The 20,119-nt window shown below is 39.7% G+C and overlaps 2 protein-coding genes across 2 annotated transcripts; one reads left to right on the top strand and one right to left on the bottom strand.

Annotated features, from left to right (window-relative positions):
- Positions 1–1,114: 1,114 nt before the first annotated feature.
- On the top strand, positions 1,115–9,971 carry LOC119740324 (protein LTO1 homolog). Its single transcript, XM_038215588.1, has 5 exons — positions 1,115–1,280; positions 3,700–3,879; positions 7,385–7,499; positions 8,431–8,602; positions 9,725–9,971. The coding sequence occupies exons 1-4, from the start codon at positions 1,213–1,215 to the stop codon at positions 8,500–8,502; spliced, it is 435 nt and encodes a 144-aa protein (XP_038071516.1). The 5' UTR covers positions 1,115–1,212; the 3' UTR covers positions 8,503–8,602; positions 9,725–9,971.
- Positions 9,972–12,318: 2,347 nt separating this feature from the next.
- On the bottom strand, positions 12,319–19,427 carry LOC119742170. The gene is made up of 3 exons (XM_038218209.1): positions 19,116–19,427; positions 16,897–17,073; positions 12,319–14,946 (listed from the first exon to the last, which is right to left on the bottom strand). The coding sequence occupies exon 3, from the start codon at positions 14,886–14,888 to the stop codon at positions 12,999–13,001; it is 1,890 nt and encodes a 629-aa protein (XP_038074137.1). The 5' UTR covers positions 14,889–14,946; positions 16,897–17,073; positions 19,116–19,427; the 3' UTR covers positions 12,319–12,998.
- Positions 19,428–20,119: the final 692 nt, after the last annotated feature.

Raw genomic sequence — 20,119 nt, 5'->3', positions numbered from 1 at the left:
TCAAAAACACCAACAAAATTCCCTCAGAATTGCGCTTGAAAATACGCCATTTTGTATCTGAGATAAGAAAAAAATGCGGGCTAGTAGAAATGCCCGTGGGCCAGTAGCCCGGCTGGCTAGTGAACAAAAGAAGTTGAGGTCGAACCCTGCACATTCCGCCCCAATGTAATTGTTCTCTCCTTTTTTTATTATTGTTCTTCCCCAACCTTCCTTGCCCTCTCCATTTTCATTTCCTCTCCTTTTTAATTCTATCCTCTGAGCCATTTTAAATCTGTTTGCAGCATAACAAAATATATGATGGCCAGTATTAATTTGGTGCGATGGTCCGGGATAAAATGAAAAAAACATTGTGTCTATCATTATTTTTCCCTTGATTTCAAAAATGTCAAACTGTTATCTAACTCCAGTGCTTTCCCCGAGTCCACTCCACCCTATGCCTAGTGCGCTTTCCCGCTGCCTCAGAAAGCCAACAGCTAGAATCACTGAAGTGTGATTGTGACGCCGCGTACGTGTTATGTTGCGCTCGAGCGCCGGCATCTTTAATCTATTAGGGGTATTGTTTCGTAAACGTGGTAACATGGGTGTGTTAAAGCTTTCAAAAATCAACTACATTTAATTTGAAAATCTCAACCTTTTAGAAAAGGTAAAATTATGCCGACCTACCGTACCGAACCTAATTTCATCTGTCCATGTGAGCTAAACCAATCGTCTAAACTCACGCGTACGAGTTGGTCCGCGTACGAGTTGGTCCGCGTACGAGTCGGTCCGCGTACGAATTGACCCGCGTACGAGTTGGTCGCGTACGAGTTGGTTCGCGTACGAGTTGACCTGTATTCACTCAAAACCTTTAGGGTACTATGTCGATTTTCACGTTTTGACCTCTCAGCTCAGATGACCGTACGGGCAATGAAAAATCTTCATTCTTGTGTTGGAGGGCCGGGGGCCAATATTTTATTTACACAATAATACAGGGTACCCATTTTTCAGGCGACTTGAATCAAGGTTATAGGATTATCGCGGGCCGGGGAGGGGGGGGGGGGGGGGGGGGAAAATCCCGCAATACATTTCTGTTTTCCTTTTGTCAAAAGAGGGCGCGCTCATATTCACTCGGAAAAAGAGGAACCTTTGATCACGCGTGTGACTTGCACAGTTTCTAGTTGCAGACTTCAGGCGCCTCTCCTGTACAAATTAAATATCAAAGTGATAATTAAAATGGCAGAATTAACGGGTGCAACTCCTGATGAAGATATTTTCGACTCAATTGTAATGGCAGAAGAAAGGTAAAAGCAGATGATGTGTGACCGCATTGTTCATTTTAACAAGGTAGTGTATATTTTGCCGGAGGTAACGCCGGCAAACTAACGTTTACTAAAGGTTTGCCGGCGGCAATCCATATCAACAGAGGGCGCTGTACTCTTTAAGATAGGGCTGAATTATAATATGTATTAAATTCCCACCAAAGTTGTGTAGCACAATCGGTGCAGTGGATAAGCAATTGCTCTAGTGAGTGGGATGTCCCGAGTTCGAATCCTGATCCTTGTCACATTTTTAAGGGTTTTTTTTTCATCCCCAAATAAATAAGAATATTCTCCTTTTATTATTTTAACATGTCTCAAACATTTTATTGCAGAGTATTAGTACATTTTCTTTTTCAGATTTGTGGCTCTGGAGGATTTTTTTTAAAAGGGAAATAAAGTCCGAAATTATAAAATGGTCTGAATCCCATCTTGTGAATACGAGGTTACAACGATAATATTGGCATGGAGCCAGACTAAAATTTGTCACCGGAAAATGTTTTAAGTACCAAAAAACAGTAACTGCACATGTTCAGTGCATATCCGGCAAACTAACGTTTACTGAAGGTTTGCCGTCTCCGGCAAAATATCCACTGCCTTTTAAAGGGAATGTACATCATTGGCTTTTGCTGTAATTTTCAGAAATGAACTCTTTGAGGGGTTAGTATAATAGATCAAATATTGTTACACTGACATGTTTGAAGTTTTGTGTTCGAAAATGCTGGAAAAACCAAGAAAAACAAAAATGTTCAAGTAGTCTGGTTCCTTGACTCCACTAAAGATAAAATGGATCAATTTATAGATGCCGGAAAATTGTAAGATTAGGGAACCAGTCTAGCTGGCCTGCACCCGTTCATGAACATGTAACCAATAGCAAACAAAATTTGGACTGAAAAAAGTGTAAAGTTGGAGCAGTAGTTGAAAAATAGTTAGGTTTTTCCAACGGTGGTCGGCCGACCACCGTTGGAAATGTATACAAAAAATACAATTTTCTTGAAAATGACTTCACACCAGGTGCCATAATTTTACAGGATGCTTTAGACTGTCATTTACCAATATCCTAGTAAGGTATTTCGTAAAAACTTGGTAGTTTTATTTTTCGATGTTTGCAAATGTTGTATATTCCCTTTAACAAACGTTCGCGTGGTCCTATACTATCAAGTATCATGACTATAGTACGCACTCATCTTCGCACGCGCGTTGCAAGTGTTACCTGCGCAGATATAGATTGCGGAGGGTCGTGGATCTCAACATGTTTCATTTCCTTTCATTTCTGTGACAGGTTTTCTGATTTTTAAAGTGTTTATTGAGCTTGAACGTGGTGACCTGGCAGATCGTAACATGTAGGCCCTATATAAACTTCCTTGGACCTTGCTTAAAAATAAAGCAAGGGGGAAGGATAACAGAAACTGCCATGACTGCCACTGTTTGTTGTCTGCACAGCGAGCATCCCAACTACAGCAGTACATGTATGGTTGGGCCGCCCAAACTACAGCTATATATGGAAAAAATATTGCAACCTGACGCCACTTCAGCGCAGCGGTTGTGTACAAAGTCTATGGAGAGTCAAGAAAATGTTCTAAGTGTTTTCTAACAAAATTGGAAATGTTTCTCAGTCATGTCAGTCCAAGATTCATGTTTATCATCACTTTTGCAATGACTGACCTTCATTGAGATTATAATGATCCCAATAGCAACGATCCAATGATCAGGGCCCAATGATCAGGGGTAATAATTATGTAAAGCGCTTTGATCTTAGTTAAAAGCGCTATTTGAAAACCTGTTATTATTAGGTAGTGGATATTTTGCCGGAGGTAATGACGGCAAACTAACGATTACTAAAGGTTTGCCGGCGGCAATCCATATCAACAGAGGGCGCTGTACTCTTTAAAATAGGGCTGAACTATAAGATGTATTAAATTCCCACCAAAGGTTGTGTAGCACGTTTGGTGTAATGGTTAAGCAAAGGCTCTAGTAAACGGGACGACTCGCGTTCGATTCCGACCGCACCACATTTTTAAGTTTTTTTTTCTCATCCCCAAATTAATAAGAATATTCTTCTTTTATTATTTTAACATGTCTCAAACATTTTTTGCAGAGTATTACATTTTCTTTTTCAGATTTGTGGCTCTGGAGGATTTTTTTTAAAAGGGAAATAAAGTCCGAAATTATAAAATGGTCTGAATCCCATCTTGTGAATACGAGGTAACAACGATAATTTTGGCATGGAGCCAGACCAAAACTTGTCACCGGAAAATGTTAGAGTAAAAAAAAACAGTAACTGCGCATGTTCAGTGCATATCCGGCAAACTAACGTTTACTAAAGGTTTGCCGTCTCCGGCAAAATATACACTGCCTTATTATTATTATTGTTGTCATTTTTATTATTATTATCTAACCACAGATTTCATGAGGAGGGATTTAGCGAAGGCTTTGCTGCAGGTAAAATCGCTGGAGACCAAGAAGGCTTCAAGATGGGACAAGTCAAGGGTAGACAGATAGGGTCCGAGTATGGTTTCTATCTGGGCTTTGTAGCAACATGGCTGCAACTTGTGAAAGAAGACCCTGGACTTGCTAAGAAAAAGTAGGTTGCTGATTAGGGAATATAAATATTCTGCTCTTTTTCTACAAAATGTACAAAAGATACATTGTAAGTCTTCTTTTTGCTGAGTGATTAATTTTTTGTTTTACAGGAGTCCACTGTGGTCCAGGATTCGAGTCAGTTGACATTCGCATTGCATCAATGGTTACGAACCGGTCAAACAATGCAGTGAACCGGTCAAGCTTTAAATTATTTTTTTTGTTTGGTTTGTTTGTCATGCATAACCAAGATGGGTTGCAAAAGTATAATTTGGTTACCCAGACTGGAATCGAGTCCATTGACAAAAGTACTCAGAGTGGACTCAGACTCAACTGTCACGACCCAAACATGACACTCATGAAGGCTTGTGACTCATGAATCACATTATTCTTTGCAAACAATGGGAAGAATGTATCCAGTATTCAGACGCCACTTCTTTGGTTGTGTACAAAGTCTGTGGAGGGTGGAGTGCATTTTGAAAGTATTTCTAACAAAATTAGGGCTGAGTCAATTCGAATAATTGAATATTCGAATATTCGACCTTCCAATCGATCGAATATTCGAATATTCGGTTATTTGGCCATTCCAAATTCCCTCAAAAGCAAAAATATGCCATACATGTACATGTAGTCAACGTACGTGCGCACGTCAGCATGCCATGCATGATTTCTTCACAGGTAAGTCAGGTATTTGAAAACAATCAGTTGTTCTTCAGTCGTCAGTAATTTAAAGATTAACAATAACCAGAGAAGCTAGAGTGAAGGATTCCTTGTTTGCATGGGGGACGTATTAAGCCGTGAACCCCAAACACGGCGGGTGGCGTCAGCTATTTTGTAACTCGCAAACAGGAACCGAGCATATCCATTACTGGAAGCTTCTTGAAGTCTACAAAACGGTGTACTTCCTAGTCACAGTATTGAGGATAAAAAAATCACTTTTATTGTACTAACTCGCACTTTTGTCACCAAGAATTGAGGAAATGATTTTATATCATTTTAAATAAACTTATTCTCAACAACCAAAAACTCCAAGAAAAAACCTATGATATTTAATGTCTTTATTCAATGAAATATGGGTCTTTGAATTGTAAATGCATATTTAAGTTTATGCAAATAATGGGCGTGGGCGCGGCATACACACGCCCCAGCTTGACACGTGCAAAGCAGTATTTCCTTGTTTGCCCACAGCGGATGTATTATAAGCTGTGTACCCAAAACACGAAGGGTGACATTTCAGCAAAAAAAAAAAAAAATCGCCAGCCGATCTCCGGTGGGCGCATTGTTGGCGGGCTAATTAGGGCACAGGTGCGCTGACCCGGTTCTTTTGTCTGGCTAAGTGCGTGCTCTGGAGATAACTTTCTAACAAATAGGCCACTAAAAGTTTGGATATTCCAACTTGCAACATTTTGATACATTTTGTCTAGCTGTGGTTTTCTATGCTGGGAATCAGGGGTACAGTGCGGTGAGTTGACCGCAAAGTCTGTCTGGCGAAATAAATGAGAGCTCTTTTGAGTTTGAAATCCTCTCCGTTGTCTGCCCTTTTTCTTGCGTTTTGCTCGACTTGGAGGACATAAGCCAGAGGTTCCCGCCATTATTACTGAGAGTATAATTGCTGAACTAGTTTTTGAAGTGTTTATGTATGTTTTATTTGTGCAAATATTGGGTGCAATTAGCAGACTAACCCAGCGAACAAAGCTGACGGACAGCGAACGAAAATGTGTTCGATAAAAGGGTGCTCTGATCAGTTGAGAGAACAAGATTATTTTGTACATGTACATGTATATAATTATGGAGGCATTGAGGCGAACATCTAACAGCCATAATAAATTTACCCCTAAAAGTAAACAAGAAATTCTTTTAGAAAAATCCCAGAGTCCGTAACGTAAATGAACCAAGGTTTTCAAAACGTTTTAATGTAATGTTGGGGTTCATGACAAGTTTTCTACAACACCGCCACGTGCTGCGAGCAGCATACTGCGTGCAAGGCGATTCCCTATAACCACGTGCATTCGACACGATTGAACAGGCAAAGGAAAACTTTGGGGGTAATTGGCTTCGCTGTATCAGTGTAATGTACCGCTTCTTGTGCGACCCTGTGCGAGCAGTACGTCCCTTAAAATAAGTACATGAAAACGGAAAATACAAAGGCCCACACAGAAAAAAGAAATCAAGTTCTTTGCATGAGATTGCAGAGGTCTTCTACATCGATGTTGGCATGCCATTTTCGCGATGTCAATAGCCGATCCAGTAAGCCCCTCCCACTGCGCACGTGGGCAAATTAACACGTGCTCCTCTCCAATGCCACGCTGCATTTTCCTATGCTGCACACATGTTCATGTAACACCAACGCGCGGGGAAACTTGCCAGGATCGCATCGGGGAAAAACAGCGGCGGTTTTCTTTTAAAAGTAGGGATTGTAAGTAGGACAACAACAAACAAAAATACGGACAACGGAAACGTTACTACTCATGCTAGAAGTTTGATATGAAAAGGTGTCAGGAAGTGTTTTGTGAAGACATGAAAGACAAAATGTCTTGTTTATCTTGTCGGAAGCATCAGCGATTGGTGTTGCAGTCTGGCGTTAAAAAAATGGGTTGGCTTTACTGCAAGCACTCCCAAAGCAGAAGTAATATATGTATGGCATTATTGCTTGGCATATATACAAGCTACTTTTATGGGGTTTTTTGGCAGCAACTTGAAACTTAACTTTGAGAATACACTTTTGTTGTTAAAAAAAAAGTTTTTTTCACCTTTTTATTTCATTGCATATCACCACCGAATATTCTTATTCGAAAATAAATATTCGAATATTCGTTTATCGATCGAATAACCGAATATCCGAATATTCGGCACAGCCCTAAACAAAATTGGAAATGTTTCTCAGTCCCAGATTCATGTCTTTTCAATATTATTGCAATGACTGTCCTTTATTGAGATACTATGTGATGCGATCAAGCTAGATGAATTGTTTGTCGGGAATTTTCATTTGGAGATACAGGCCAAAATAGGGCCACTTCATCACATCACTTTATCACATCTCTTGGTGTTCAGACTTCTATAATTTTTTTAACTAAAGATGGTATCACCATGCAGTTTTCAAAGAAGTAATGCTGAGATTGTGCTCTTTTCAAATCTGTAATACATGTGTAAAAATTGCTTTGACCAGGGTCAACAATCGACTCATGTAGCTTGATCGCATCATATATGTGATGAAAAAAGTGGCGTCTTTCCCCAACAATATCTTTTATCAAAACAAAATACCATGTGATGTGTGGAATATTGTTCATCACATCTTTCAGAAAAGAGTGGGAAATAACTGACAGTTTGTTAATATTTCCTACAAAAAAGAGACTAGTATAACATAAAATAGTTGCCATACCAATGATCATTTCTGCAGTTTCTACTGCTTTGATCTATTCCACGATGTGATTTTGATCACTCATTTGACAGGAGAATAAATTAAATGTATTGAGTACAAAAAATATTGCTGACTTATGGTATCTCCACAGCGTAGTGAAAACACTTGATGCGCTGAACGCCATGCTTGCCTCCTTTAAAGTGAACGACATAAACAACGAAAGCTACTGGGATGATTTGAAGAAAATCAGAGACAAATTCAAGCAGGTTAGCATTATTTATATGCTTTGATAGCTTTCTTACTTCTCAGACCCTTTAAAATACACCCTCGGCCGACCTCACGAAACAGGTGTAGCTTACGCCATGCGTAGGACTTACGATCAATTTCATGAAACTCGTAGCTGTGCAACGTTTTAAATAATTTAAACATCTTGGACGAGTAGATAAACAGCATTTACAATGGCTGTTTTTCAATATTACTGTTCAGTCACAAAACAGTCGTTGAGTCACCTAGTCCGCCATTTTGAAAACAGTTTTGTCCTACTTACTTCGGAATCATGCAGCAACTGTAAAAATTCCATCACGGGTAATATACCTGTATTTCAAACACAACACTTTGAGTGTCTTGTATCCATGTTGATAAGTTGAGCAACGACAGGCTCCACAATGGGAACAATTTGCCAGTGAAATAGTTGATTTTCAGTCGCTACGCCATAACTTACGCCACCTACAGGGACTGCGTAAGTTAGGCCATTATGTGTTGTGTAAGTCGCGGACTCACGCAATTTGAAACTTTCGTGAAATTGTCATAACTGAATTGTTTGGCAGCGTGAAATATTGCGCAACGTGTGCATGAAATTGTTGTGGAAGTGGAGTTACGCAATTTCATAAGGTTTCGTGAAATTGGCTGGTGGAGCTTTGGGGGATTTGCAGGATCGGACAAGGAGGGCTTATCCCGTCGTAAACCTTCCATTCTCATCCAAAATTCAATCAGATGCTTCAAGATGACCAGTACTTGAGCTCTGAAACCTTGAATACAAAGTCTGTGTCTTAAATTGTGGACTGGAGTCCAAGTCATCTGAGTTATTTCTTTTTTTTGCATTAATAAACAGGACTGCATCTCAGCCCATCTAAAAAAAACTATATTATATGACAATTGAAATACATAAAACATTTGATGGAGGATTTTTTTGTTTAGGTTGCTTCACTTCTCGGTGTTAAACTGGATTTCACCGACGAGAAAACCCAACAACCACCCATGTCCTTCTGAGAGGGGCATGTCTGTTGGAAAGGAGATGTTCGTAGCTTGTGTTGGTGTGAGACAACTCTCGGGAGCTAGCTGACGACATAGCCTGCTTCCAACTGGAATGGTAAGCAATTATATAATGCATGTTAGCTTGCAGATGTCATGGCACAAGTTTTATCTGCAGCCCGAATTGAAGACACTTGCAATCCAGAATAATCAAATCAATGAATGCATTTGTGTTGATGCATGTAATGCAGGATCAGTGATGATGTATTTAGGAGGTCGACACTTGTCAAGTTGAAAACTGGCCACTTCAAAGCAAATGCTTGGTGGGCACAGCTCATCGTGAATTGCTCTTAATATTTTTCTAAAATTCCTTAAATTCACCAGTCTATCATTGTTGTCATATCTATCAGGGCCGGCCTCCATACACATGGCCAATGACACTCGAGCCTCCCAAATATCACACTGCAACTGCATGCGTCACATGCAAACCTGTGCACGCATGTCAGACTTTATTTAGAGCACATTTGGTCGTGCAGTCATTGCTGTGATTGGCCAAAACGTTTAATATGGGGAGGGGCTTAAAGGGCCCATGCAATGCACTTTTTAATTGCAGTCCTTGAAAAGGCACCTTTGTGTCCCATGTAACTAATATTTTCAATTATAGTTTTGCCATTTCCAAGGGTATTTTGGTAGCCTTTTTGTTGTTGTGCTAATACAAATTCCCATATTCATGAGCAAAAGTGTGATTCCATGTCAGGCAGAAACCTCAATGTTACAGCTATTCCAGCATCAGAAGTTGCCAAAATTGTGGATGTTTTGCTGTCATTAAATTTCTTTACGATTCATTGTTGAGTCAGTACATGGCAGTAAGCCAGTGAGCAAAGCTTTCTCACAAATGTTTTCAATGATCAAACTTTTGGGTTCACAGTTTGAACAGAAAACCCCTAAACTGAACATTGTCTTCCTGAAATGACATCACAGCAAAAGCGCCCTCAGTTGTCCACAAAAGCATGGACAATTTTAAATGTTTAAAGAAGTGCACTATTCAATAAAATAAACCAAAAAGGGTTGTCAAATACATATAGTTTTCATACATTTAATCGGAGTAGAAAGTTGTTCCTCAGAAAAATTAATCTCATGAACCCTTTAATGGATCAGTGTGCAAGTTGTTTACTTCTATGTTTGTTTTTGCCACTGTGAATGCTTCAAACTGTCTTATTAATAATATTATTTTTTACAGGTGCTGCAGTATCCTGCCCTAGCCCCAGCAAGAGATGTTATTATCCTTTCGGAGGTTGCGCCAAAGAATGTGACAAAGTTCAGGGTTCCCAGCGGACTCTCTGTTCAGGAGCAGTAGATGACGCCGAGTGACCACCCACCACCCGATGGAGTTCCAGTGTGTAGGATACATTGTTTGTGTGTGTACTGGTAGCAATCCTTCCTTGACTGTTCACTAATGTGCTGCAAACCATGTTATTTTTGTGATAGTCAATAATTTCTAATTATACAGGGTGTCTCAATAAAAAGGAAACCCAACTTTGAAGAACCAGTATGGACAGACTAAATGTTTACTGGCTATAAAACTGTTATCATCTGAAAGCATAATCTCTATGCTTTTCAATGATACCTTGTTTGCATTTCCAGGGTCATGCATCACTGAGCGCCACTGTCATGAGATTTTGATGCAAAATTGCAGTTCGTCCACTTTCATGTCAAACACAATAGCATGGTGTGCATGAGAATAAGTATTCAAGAAGAAGACACGAGTGCATAAAAAGAAACCAAAAAACCCAAGTCAGGTTGGTTTCAAAATATGATTTAATTGTTTGTCATGAATTTCTCGTTTTGACCAAGCCACGTTCAAAGCAGTGTGCTATTTTCCCGAGGATTAACATTCAAGCCATTTCATAGACATTTTTGTAACAATAGGCACACCGTGCCCAGTGGTTTTTTTTTATGAAAGTGAACCAACTGCATTTTTGCATCCAGTGTACAAGACAATGATGCTCACTGATGCATGACTCAGAAACCCTAAACATAGTATCATTGAAAAGCATAGAGATTACGCTTTCAGATGATACCAGTTTTATAGCCAGTAAACATATCGTCTGTCCATACTCATTCTTTGAAGATGGGTTTCCTTGTTTTTGAAACACCCTGTATAGAGTACGGAAGTCTGATGTTAGCTGTCTTCGTTCTGGTTCGCGTGCTGATTTCTTCACACACTTAAGTTATGTGCATGAACCAGAATACGTGGCGCCCTTCTGTAATCTATTCCCACACAATCACTCAAGAAATTGACAAAAAAACTTGCCAAATTTTCACAGTTTCACCTTTCCCTGCATTCTCGAGCATCATCAATAAAAGTGCCACTTAATACCCACTAACTCCTCAGAAGACTGCCACATTATCAATCATGAATTATGCAACACTGCTCAGGTATTAGACCTTGAAAGGCATTGCTTCCAACTTTAAGAGATCAAAACCCACAAAAGACAAGATTGTGTTTCTCCAACACCCCTCATTCTGGGGATACTTTTGATTACTTATAAGCTACACTAAAAGAAGTTAGTAACATCCCACTTAAAGGTAGAGTATATCATTTTGTCTTTTGTGCATTTTTTTTATCGTTTGAAGCGACAAAAATGCTCAGAATTTAAACCTGATGAAGCTTTAGCTCAGTGAATGCTGTATATTCAGAGAAAACAATACTCTAGGATCTTGATTTCAATTCAAAAGTCACGGCTTCCCGAATTAAAGGTAGAGTCCATCATTTGCAACCATCCGAAAAGTAACTGGCGTAATTATTGTTGAAAAACTAACTTGGTTGAAAGATAGTAAGGAGACTAAACTCCCTGTGAAATTATTCTTTCTGGGAAGCTGTCATTTTGAAGTAATCAACGAAAGAAGGCATTTCCAACGGTGATTCTTAAGAAGCACCGTAGGAAAATTTAAATTAGTAGTTCGTTTTGTTATTCAGCGCAGCGCGCACAAGTATTCGAACGACGCACACGCGCGCGCGGTTGTTTTAATTCGTCGGATCAGTGCGCGACGTCGCGTATAGTTGCAATTCAAAACAATTCAAAACATGATTCAGCAACTTTTGATTTGAAATTGAGATCTTAGAATGCTGTTTTTCTCGGAATGTACAGCTGAAGCTTAGCTGAAACTTCATCAGGTTAGTTGCTCAGTATCCTTCATTAGATTTTGAACTCTTTTGTTGCTTCAAACGAACAAAATGCACAAATTACAAATGATGGACTCTACCTTTAAAAAGGAACTGCTAACGGAAATTTCCAAAGATGCGGCTAAAAATGCATCTTTAGAGGCATCTTTTGAAATGACCTTCTGTCATTGTTTTCTTCAAAATGTCATGCCAGAAAGAATAATTTCACAGGGAGTTTAGTGCCATTACCATCTTTAGCTGCAATAATTCATAGCATAACAAAAGATGATTTCAGAAACATTCAACATACATGTGCATGCAAAATACATGTACATCCAAAATACAGGTACATGTACATCCAACATACATGTACATCCAAAAGACATGTACATCCAAAATACATGTACATCCAAAATACATGCATCAAAAATCAAGATACACGTTTACGTCATTAGAACTCGAACAAAAACATGTGCCCCTACTTTAATAAATACAGTTCTTCCTGGTACATCAACAAATATTTGAGGCAAATAAATTGCAAAATGTGTTCCAGTCTTGGTAAATTTTGTTGCATGCCACAGCTGAAATATTAATGATCTGGTCAATTTTTGTGCTAAGTATAAATATGTAAATATTTATTTGGACATAATTTGTAATGTTAATTTTGTGATAGTTCTATAATGAGTTCAAAGAATTAAATGACATTGCATTTCTATATACATGTAACAGGTTGTGCAGTCCACTTTTTAAACTTCTCGGTTATTACAAGGCTTATCTTTGCTGCGTGGTGATTTAAAGTTTTAGGCTGTATTGCTACTTTTATTTATAAAGGACTTCTAGTATTTTTTGAATAAATTAACTCCAATATATTAAAATATTCATATATTCCTGGGGAACAGAGTTGAAAAACATTGTTAGCAATATACAATAAATGTACAATCACAAAATCGTCTTTATTCGTTAATTGAGAATTTTGTGTGGATAAAAGTCATTCTAATTTATAGAGCACAAAGTATTTTCACTGTTATTTTTTTTTCTTTTAGTTGTTGTTTTACTTGAATCATACAGATTTTATTCCTATTAAGTGTCAAACTAAATCTTTCGAAATGAGAAGTTTGTGTCTTTTAAAGAAAAGAATAAAACGCCACAGAAATGTACAAAAGAAAATGAATGGAGTAACTGCAGAAAGTGATGTGTGAATGAATCTGGTGTGAAGATTAAGAACTAGTGCGGTGCTGGGATAAAAGACACCGATGTACAATGTATAAGTCTAGTGCACGGGTCGCCAACGAACAGCAGAAGTTTAAGGAATTGTTTAGTGTTGATCGTCAGAAGTCGCAAATTATGCTTAAAATGTCTTATTTTTCAAAGGGACTTTACTAGTTCGTGGCGTAAGTGGCATAGATTTAGTTGTTCCACTGGCGGCATGAATGACCAATATTCCTGTCTCATTGGTTGAATTCTGGTCCGAACATTCCGAAGTAGAGGCATGCGACCGCCCAGCAGGCGAAGTTGGTGAAATCCGGTCCGTGGCAGTTATGAAAATTCCCGCGCTTTTCGATTTTGCACGAGGCTGCTGCATAGCCGAATCAGTGGTAGAGAGGGCGCCATTCACGTCTGGCATGATTTTGGTTGAGTTGGAAAGAGGACGCTTTCCTCTGTGCGATTTCTCGTCAGATTTCCATTTATATTTAGCGAGATTCTTTGTCGGATGACTGTATTCAGTTCCTTCAGGGGAAGTATTTGTTCCAACAGTCCTAGAAGGCTTGCATAGGTCAATGTCCTCACTAAGATGTTCACATGACATTTCTGGTCTCGCAATATGGCTGGCCTTGGTGATGAGATGTGCTCTGCTGATCTCTCTTTGAGCGAGGCACGACTTGCCCTTCTGCCGTTCGATCCCCGTCAATCTCTTGTCCGCATTGTCGAGAATTGACTGAAAATTAGTGCGTGTGCCTTGTCTCCGAGCTAGGCATTGTGTCATGTCTGCACTCTGGGTGGATTTAGACTTCCGTGCAGAAATGTAGGCACTGTCTCCCCCGTGCAAACCGGCTTGCACCCGCAGGTCGGAGAAGTGAGGAACCGTGAACAGTACAACTTTGCAAAACTGGTCAGGTCGCGTTTCCGTCTGAGTGGACTTGGAGGACCTCTGAGGTTTAGGTCCTGGAGATTTTACATGTTTGTCATTTTCCCGCCTTTCCCCGTCCATGCTGTCTCCTAACTGCATGAAAAGCTGAGCGGATTCAGTTTTGTTGAGTGGCTTTATCCAGTTATCGAAAATGACAACTTGTTCATTTCGTTGGCCAGTGGATTGCCTTAATTCGGCATGCGTATCTTGGGAACCGAACTTTTTGTTTCGCGTTCGCTTTGGTGCCGAACTTTTATCAGATGAACTATGGTGAGCTGATAGTCCAGTGTCTTTTGAATTGATTGGAAGAATGGCTAACGAACTGACTTCGTCGTGATTCGAACCATCATAACTCACTTTTGGTCTGAAAGATCCCGAAAGCATATGATGGTTTCCAAGTTCGGGAGACAAGGGTGAGGTTCCCCGACGCAGAGCGCCCGACTTGCTTGCAGTACCCGATAGTTCCTTGGAATGGATGTGGCTTGCATCGCGTCTTCTGTACCGTTTGATCGCCTCTGTTTCGTGGAGATTGTGGGTTTGTGGGGTATATTTCTGTTTTCCCGTCCTGTCCGCGTTTTTCACAAGAAGTTTTTCTCCACAAACTGCTCGTGTGGGTTCATTAACCCTTTTAAGCATCTCACCCGGGAAAGTGTTATTGATGAGGCTTGGTGCAGATGTGCTGTTTTTACCTACGTCGTCTTCAAACCTAACTCTCCTCTGAACCTGTCTGTCATCTGCCTTCCCCAAGTTCACCTGTTCGTAATCACGTGGCGCTGTCTCCTGATGATTGATTGGAACGATGTCCATGGGTTCCACAACCTCCTCTCGCTGACTCATGGAAGAAAACACGCCATCTGCCGGTGAGCCTTGGGGCGTCGCTGGACTATTCCAACTCGGGCCTCCATAGCTTCGATGCAGCATTTCGGCCAAACACCGGCGGGAACCGGAGTAGGACCAATGTTGAGGATCGGTCAACTTGGCCCCCATCATCTGCCCATGCGTGCTGGAGAGGATATCGGCAACTTGAACTTTCTTGTCATTGAGGGTGTGCTCCATGCGCTGCCTGAGAGAGGCACGAAGGTCATCTGTGTAGTCCTCGATTGACTCCATGGCGGTGTATTTCCCGAGGCGACTTTTTACTCACTCATGGAACTTGGATAGGATCCACCTTTGAAAACGAATATCAAAGTGAAAAAATGTCAGTCAGATTCTCAGTTTTCATGTTTATTTTTTCTTTTCATGCGCACAATTCGTCACCCAAGGTATACCTTTACAGTACGTGGAGAACAAAACGTGCAAAACCGTGACCACTTTTCAGAGATTCTGAAAATTGAATAATTGTTTTCTATGACTCTGCATGAGGACGTACTATTATATGTGGTCGATTCGAGTTCTGGACCTACTAGGTTTAGAGTGAGTTGATTTGGTAGATCGGTCCTAAAGTCAACTCATCAGCTGTTATCGTGTCATCACACCTGTCACGACAGGCCACTAATCATGTAGTTTTATATTTAAACGATCAAAGTGCCTGATCATAATCTCCTATCACCCAATTCGGCTTTCAAATCGGTTGATTTATCTCAGAAAGACAGCCAAATGGCCCAAAGGGCAGAGCGTTTCGAAACGGCAGCTCCTTTTTAAAAATTGGTTTTTCCATTTTTTTTTCATTCATTGTGTACATTTTGATTAGGTGTGTAATGGCCAATAGGCAATAGTTGTAATCGGTCTAGGCCTTAATAGGTTTTGAGCTAAAGGGAATAAGAATATAATCTCAAAAAAAATTTAAAGGCGCAAAAACCTGACCTTTTCAAATACTATCCCCGAGGTATTAAATTTAGTCAGTGCCCACTTTGTTTGCAAGTCGGTTACACATCCGTGAACGGGTGTAACTGGTTCCCTGACCAAACCCTCCAAACCCTTCAAATCCATCCATTTCTGAAAACTACAGCAAAACCAAAATTGTTGTATAATAACCTTTAAAGTCTATACACTCGAATTCACTGGAATGCGTATTATTTTGTCCAAGGATTGAAAACTTCAGCTACAGCTAAATCATAAAGACTATACGACCGCTTTTACGGATGGAATAACACACCACTGCACATCACAGAGACAATAGATTTGCTAATATTGCGTAAATTGAAAGATATTTTTTCAGTAACTATTTGCATAAATGGTTCTAGACTTACCTGGAAAAAAGAAATGAAAACCAAGCTCCAAAAGCATTACAATGCGCCGTGAAAATTGTCATATATTTTCAAGTATGCATGATAAGGGTCCATGAAGAACGTCGCCATTTGGAAGACAAGCCCCCCCCCCCCCCGTTTATTAAATTTGGTGTCCTGAGAAAAAAAAGGGTCTCCATTTCGGAATGGAGACATGTCAAATGTGCATTCATTCCTTGGCTTTATGTTTTTACCGCTCCTCAATATTCAGAGACACAAACCAAGACGGTGACGCCAATGGATTACGCAGCAACTGTCTTCACAAACACTCCAACTCCGTGTGCAAATTAATTTTTGCAAAAGACAAATTAAAGTCAGTGCTTTACCAGAGTGGCTGCTGAAATAGGTTTTAAGGGTACAGTTCTGTAACGGAGAAAAACCGAAAATGAGAATTGTTCGAGTTTCATGGCAAACTCGCAAGAAACTAGCCCGCCAAAATGTGAAAGGAAGTGGTTGTAATCACTTCCATGAAAAAAAAATTTCCTAGGTAAATTCGAAAAAAATACCAGGAAAACAATTTGCTCTACTGCATATTGCAAATTTCAGGAAACGTGGCTCTTGTGAAATGAAAATCGCTTAAAGGAACCGTGGAACTCTTTTTTTTGGGGGGGGGTGCTTGTTTCTAAATCCCCACATATCCCTTTTCAAAACCTTCTCCCGTATAGTTATAAGTTAACTAACCGTACAATAAACAACGTCAACAAAATTGTACCATTTTAACAAATAAAAACGAACAAAATTAATGTTTAATCGGCGAAGTTATGCACCAACGATCGCTCTGTACAAAGAGGACGAGCGCAGAGCGAATCCTTTCAGTATTCGCCCTCACTCGGTTTTAACAATATGACAATGTCACGTTTCAACTAAAGAAATTAACTGATTAAAAATCTTACCATGATCAAGTTCTTCTCGCACCCGTAAGTCTTGAATTCCGTGGCTATGGTTACTCGTCCGAGGATCGCTTCAGGGGTACGTTTGTCTATTATGGCGAATCATCACGGAATGCACAAACACTCCACACCAAATACTCAGGCTATGATTGTTTGACTTCTGACCTTCTTTTTTACCCCCTGTAAACAGAAATTAGGGATGGCACCAAAGGTAAACAAGGCACAAAGATAGTACATGTTTGACTACACTTAGGCTACTAAAGCCTTGAATAATTAGTGACGGCCGCTTCCAGTTTTGTTTGATCAAGAACCGGGAAAAAAGCTTCGGTAACCAATTTCTGAAGTTTGGTTTTGTTGGAATTATTGCCTGTGAATCGGTTCACCTCAGTTAAGTTTCCAGGGCAACTGCAAATCGGTTGAATTATATGAAATATGTTACTGATTTTTAGTGAAAAAATCCCAAAAGATGTTTCTGTAACTGGAAACCAATTAAAAATGGCTGATTTAAAAAAAAGGGTAAAATATGATCGACAAGGCAAGTCTAGCACAGCTGTACTGAGCGCACAAAATAATGTTCAATTGATTCAGAAAGGTCAATCGTTTTCATGCATCTGGTCCACACAATGGGCCGCATGTAGCCCATTCGGCGTTACTGTGTAATCCTATACGATAGAACTGCCCGGTTCAGTTAGTGAGTCAATCAGTTTAATAGGTACAAAGATGATCACGATATGGGACAGAGGGAACCACCCCCCTCTTTTGTGTTGGTAATTGTGTTACCAGAATCTCATTCTCAGGAATTCTTTTATAGGGTGATGTGTTAGGTAACAAAATAGTCTAGGGTGTGTATAGGGTATAGGGAGATGGGGGGGGGGGTTACCCCTCTGTCCCATATCGTGCTGGGTATAACAAGGATACTAGGCTGATATGTCCCTCTGAGACCAGCACAATCTACACAAATAACAGACATAAAGTAGGCAACTATAGATAAAGACTGGACACACTAAAGCCTTATCTATACCATAGAGCAAGGACAGATGGATTTTATTGAGTGACATACCCAACCCAAATCACAATGGTTTGCACAAAAGCTTGGAAAGGATAACTGTGAAATGAGTGACTGTGGCTTCTGTTTATCTCGTATTCATTGCTGAATTATATACCAAGGCCATTTTGGATGTTGTCAAATTTCACGTTTTGGATAATATTGTTTCTTTTGGGAGGGTGGGAGCTTAAAAAACTGTAGGTATTGTTTTGGATATTTACCGTTTTGGGAAAAAAGAAGCGAAAATATCCCATATGAACTGTGCTTATGTATTATTTTCTAAATTACTTTCGGAACAACGGTCATTTTGACCTGTTAACTACATGTATATTAAAAATGGCCATTTTGACGAAGATTAAATCATTATATAATGTAGTTTGAAGTCCTGTGCAGAATTTTACAGTGCCGTCCAGGCGAGTATCTCGCAGGCGATCATCTACGAGTTGTTGAAAAACAGGGTGTCTAAAAAAAACTGAACCCTCAAAGCGCCCTCTTCTTCAATACCTTGCAACTATCGAAACATGTTGAGAGTATAGTTCATTAGCTTTTCACCAATGAAAAAATCTTGCCAATCGGCTAAATATTTATTGAGTTATGGCCGATTCAAATATAAGTGCCGATTTTTCAATCTGCCCACTTTGTCATTTGTTAGTAATGTAATGGATTTAGGGTGAAGGTGTAAAGTTTTTGCCTTCTAAAATGTTTTAATCTTTCTTTCTTTATTTCGTTCTTTTTTCTTTGTTATTGTTTGCAACCAATGGTCAATTGTCCTTTTGGAAGCAATGGTAGTCCTGAAAATGATTTGGTTAACTTCTTAAATGCTTGCTTTTCTGTCTCGGCCCTCCACTTGGTATAGCCTTTTTTCACAAACGCAAATTCCCGAGCCCGTGTTCTTATTGCGGCAGTCGAAGTATCCGAGTCGCCGTGGACAAAATGAAAAGGCGGTACTTGTATTCAATTTGCCATAACTCAATAAATATTTACCCGATTGGAAATATTTTTTTCGGCTTTGAAAAGCTAATGAAATATACTCTTTAAATATGTATCGATATTGGCGATGTAAATTTGAAAAAGCTGTGAAAAAGACGGTGGGCTTTGAGAGTTCATGTTTTCTTAGACACCCTGTATAAAACAAATGTTTATAACGAAACAAAAAAACATAACTGTGTCCTCTTACCTGATGAGCTATTTATGTTTCAAAAGTTCAAAAACCTGAACGGTCGTCAGCTACTACAGTCGTCAACATATTTCCAATCTGGGCCTTGCTTGATTCGAATACCACACACTGCTTCAAATAATTTAGATCACCGCCTACAATTTCCAGATTTTGATTAAACCGTTCGTCTGCTTTCCCGTACTTTACTCGTCTACCAGTCGGTTGGTGTTTCCGTAACAACTAGCTGATTGGTATTAGGCCACATGGGCATTGTATATCGGGCATTATCGCATGCAATTTGTGATCCGATATCGCTGGTTATTTGCGGGCTTGTGATTTGGTGGATTGTATATCACCAGTAGCATGGTAACCGTGTATTTCTACATGTAAACACGTGTAAGTTCACCCCGTGCTTGTTGTCACAGTGAGTAGCAACTTGTGCTCATCACCATAAATCGAAGCTAATTCGAATTCGGGTTGTCTTAACATTTATTACTAAAATTCCTTTTTTTTTTAAACGAGGTAGGAACTAAAAAGGGGACATCTTAGAAATAGTCTCTTATCCCACTCCCGATTGTGCGCTGACGACCAACCGTAACAATTTCAGAATAAAAAGATCGAGAAAAAAGTCTCCTGTGTGAAATTAACTAGCATCTTTCATGCCTGAGGGCTCTTGTGCGGTCGTCCACACAAGGCAAGAATCCCAAAGGAAAACCTGCTGCTAGTTGCTAGCTTTACAGTCATCTTTTAGTCTTAAAATCACATTTCTCGGTGATTAGTATGACACGTCTTGCACTTCTCGCCGAGTCGCCGTGATTATATGTTAGAACTAATAATTATCCCTAAAACAATTACATTATGATGCAGAATAATGAAATTTTCATCATGCATCGCCCGAACCTAATCTAGCGCCCTCTTTCGTTGTGAACACTCACTTCATTTTTAGCATGCTACCGATGGGGGCGCACTAGAAAGTCACTGGAATTAAAATGCAATGATCTCTTTAAATATTTTAGAAATCAGTG

This window comes from Patiria miniata, unplaced genomic scaffold, assembly GCF_015706575.1.
Source record: "Patiria miniata isolate m_02_andy unplaced genomic scaffold, ASM1570657v1 HiC_scaffold_5, whole genome shotgun sequence".
In the NCBI taxonomy this organism is placed as follows: Eukaryota; Metazoa; Echinodermata; class Asteroidea; order Valvatida; family Asterinidae; genus Patiria; species Patiria miniata.
This window is presented reverse-complemented; position numbering and strand designations above follow the sequence as displayed.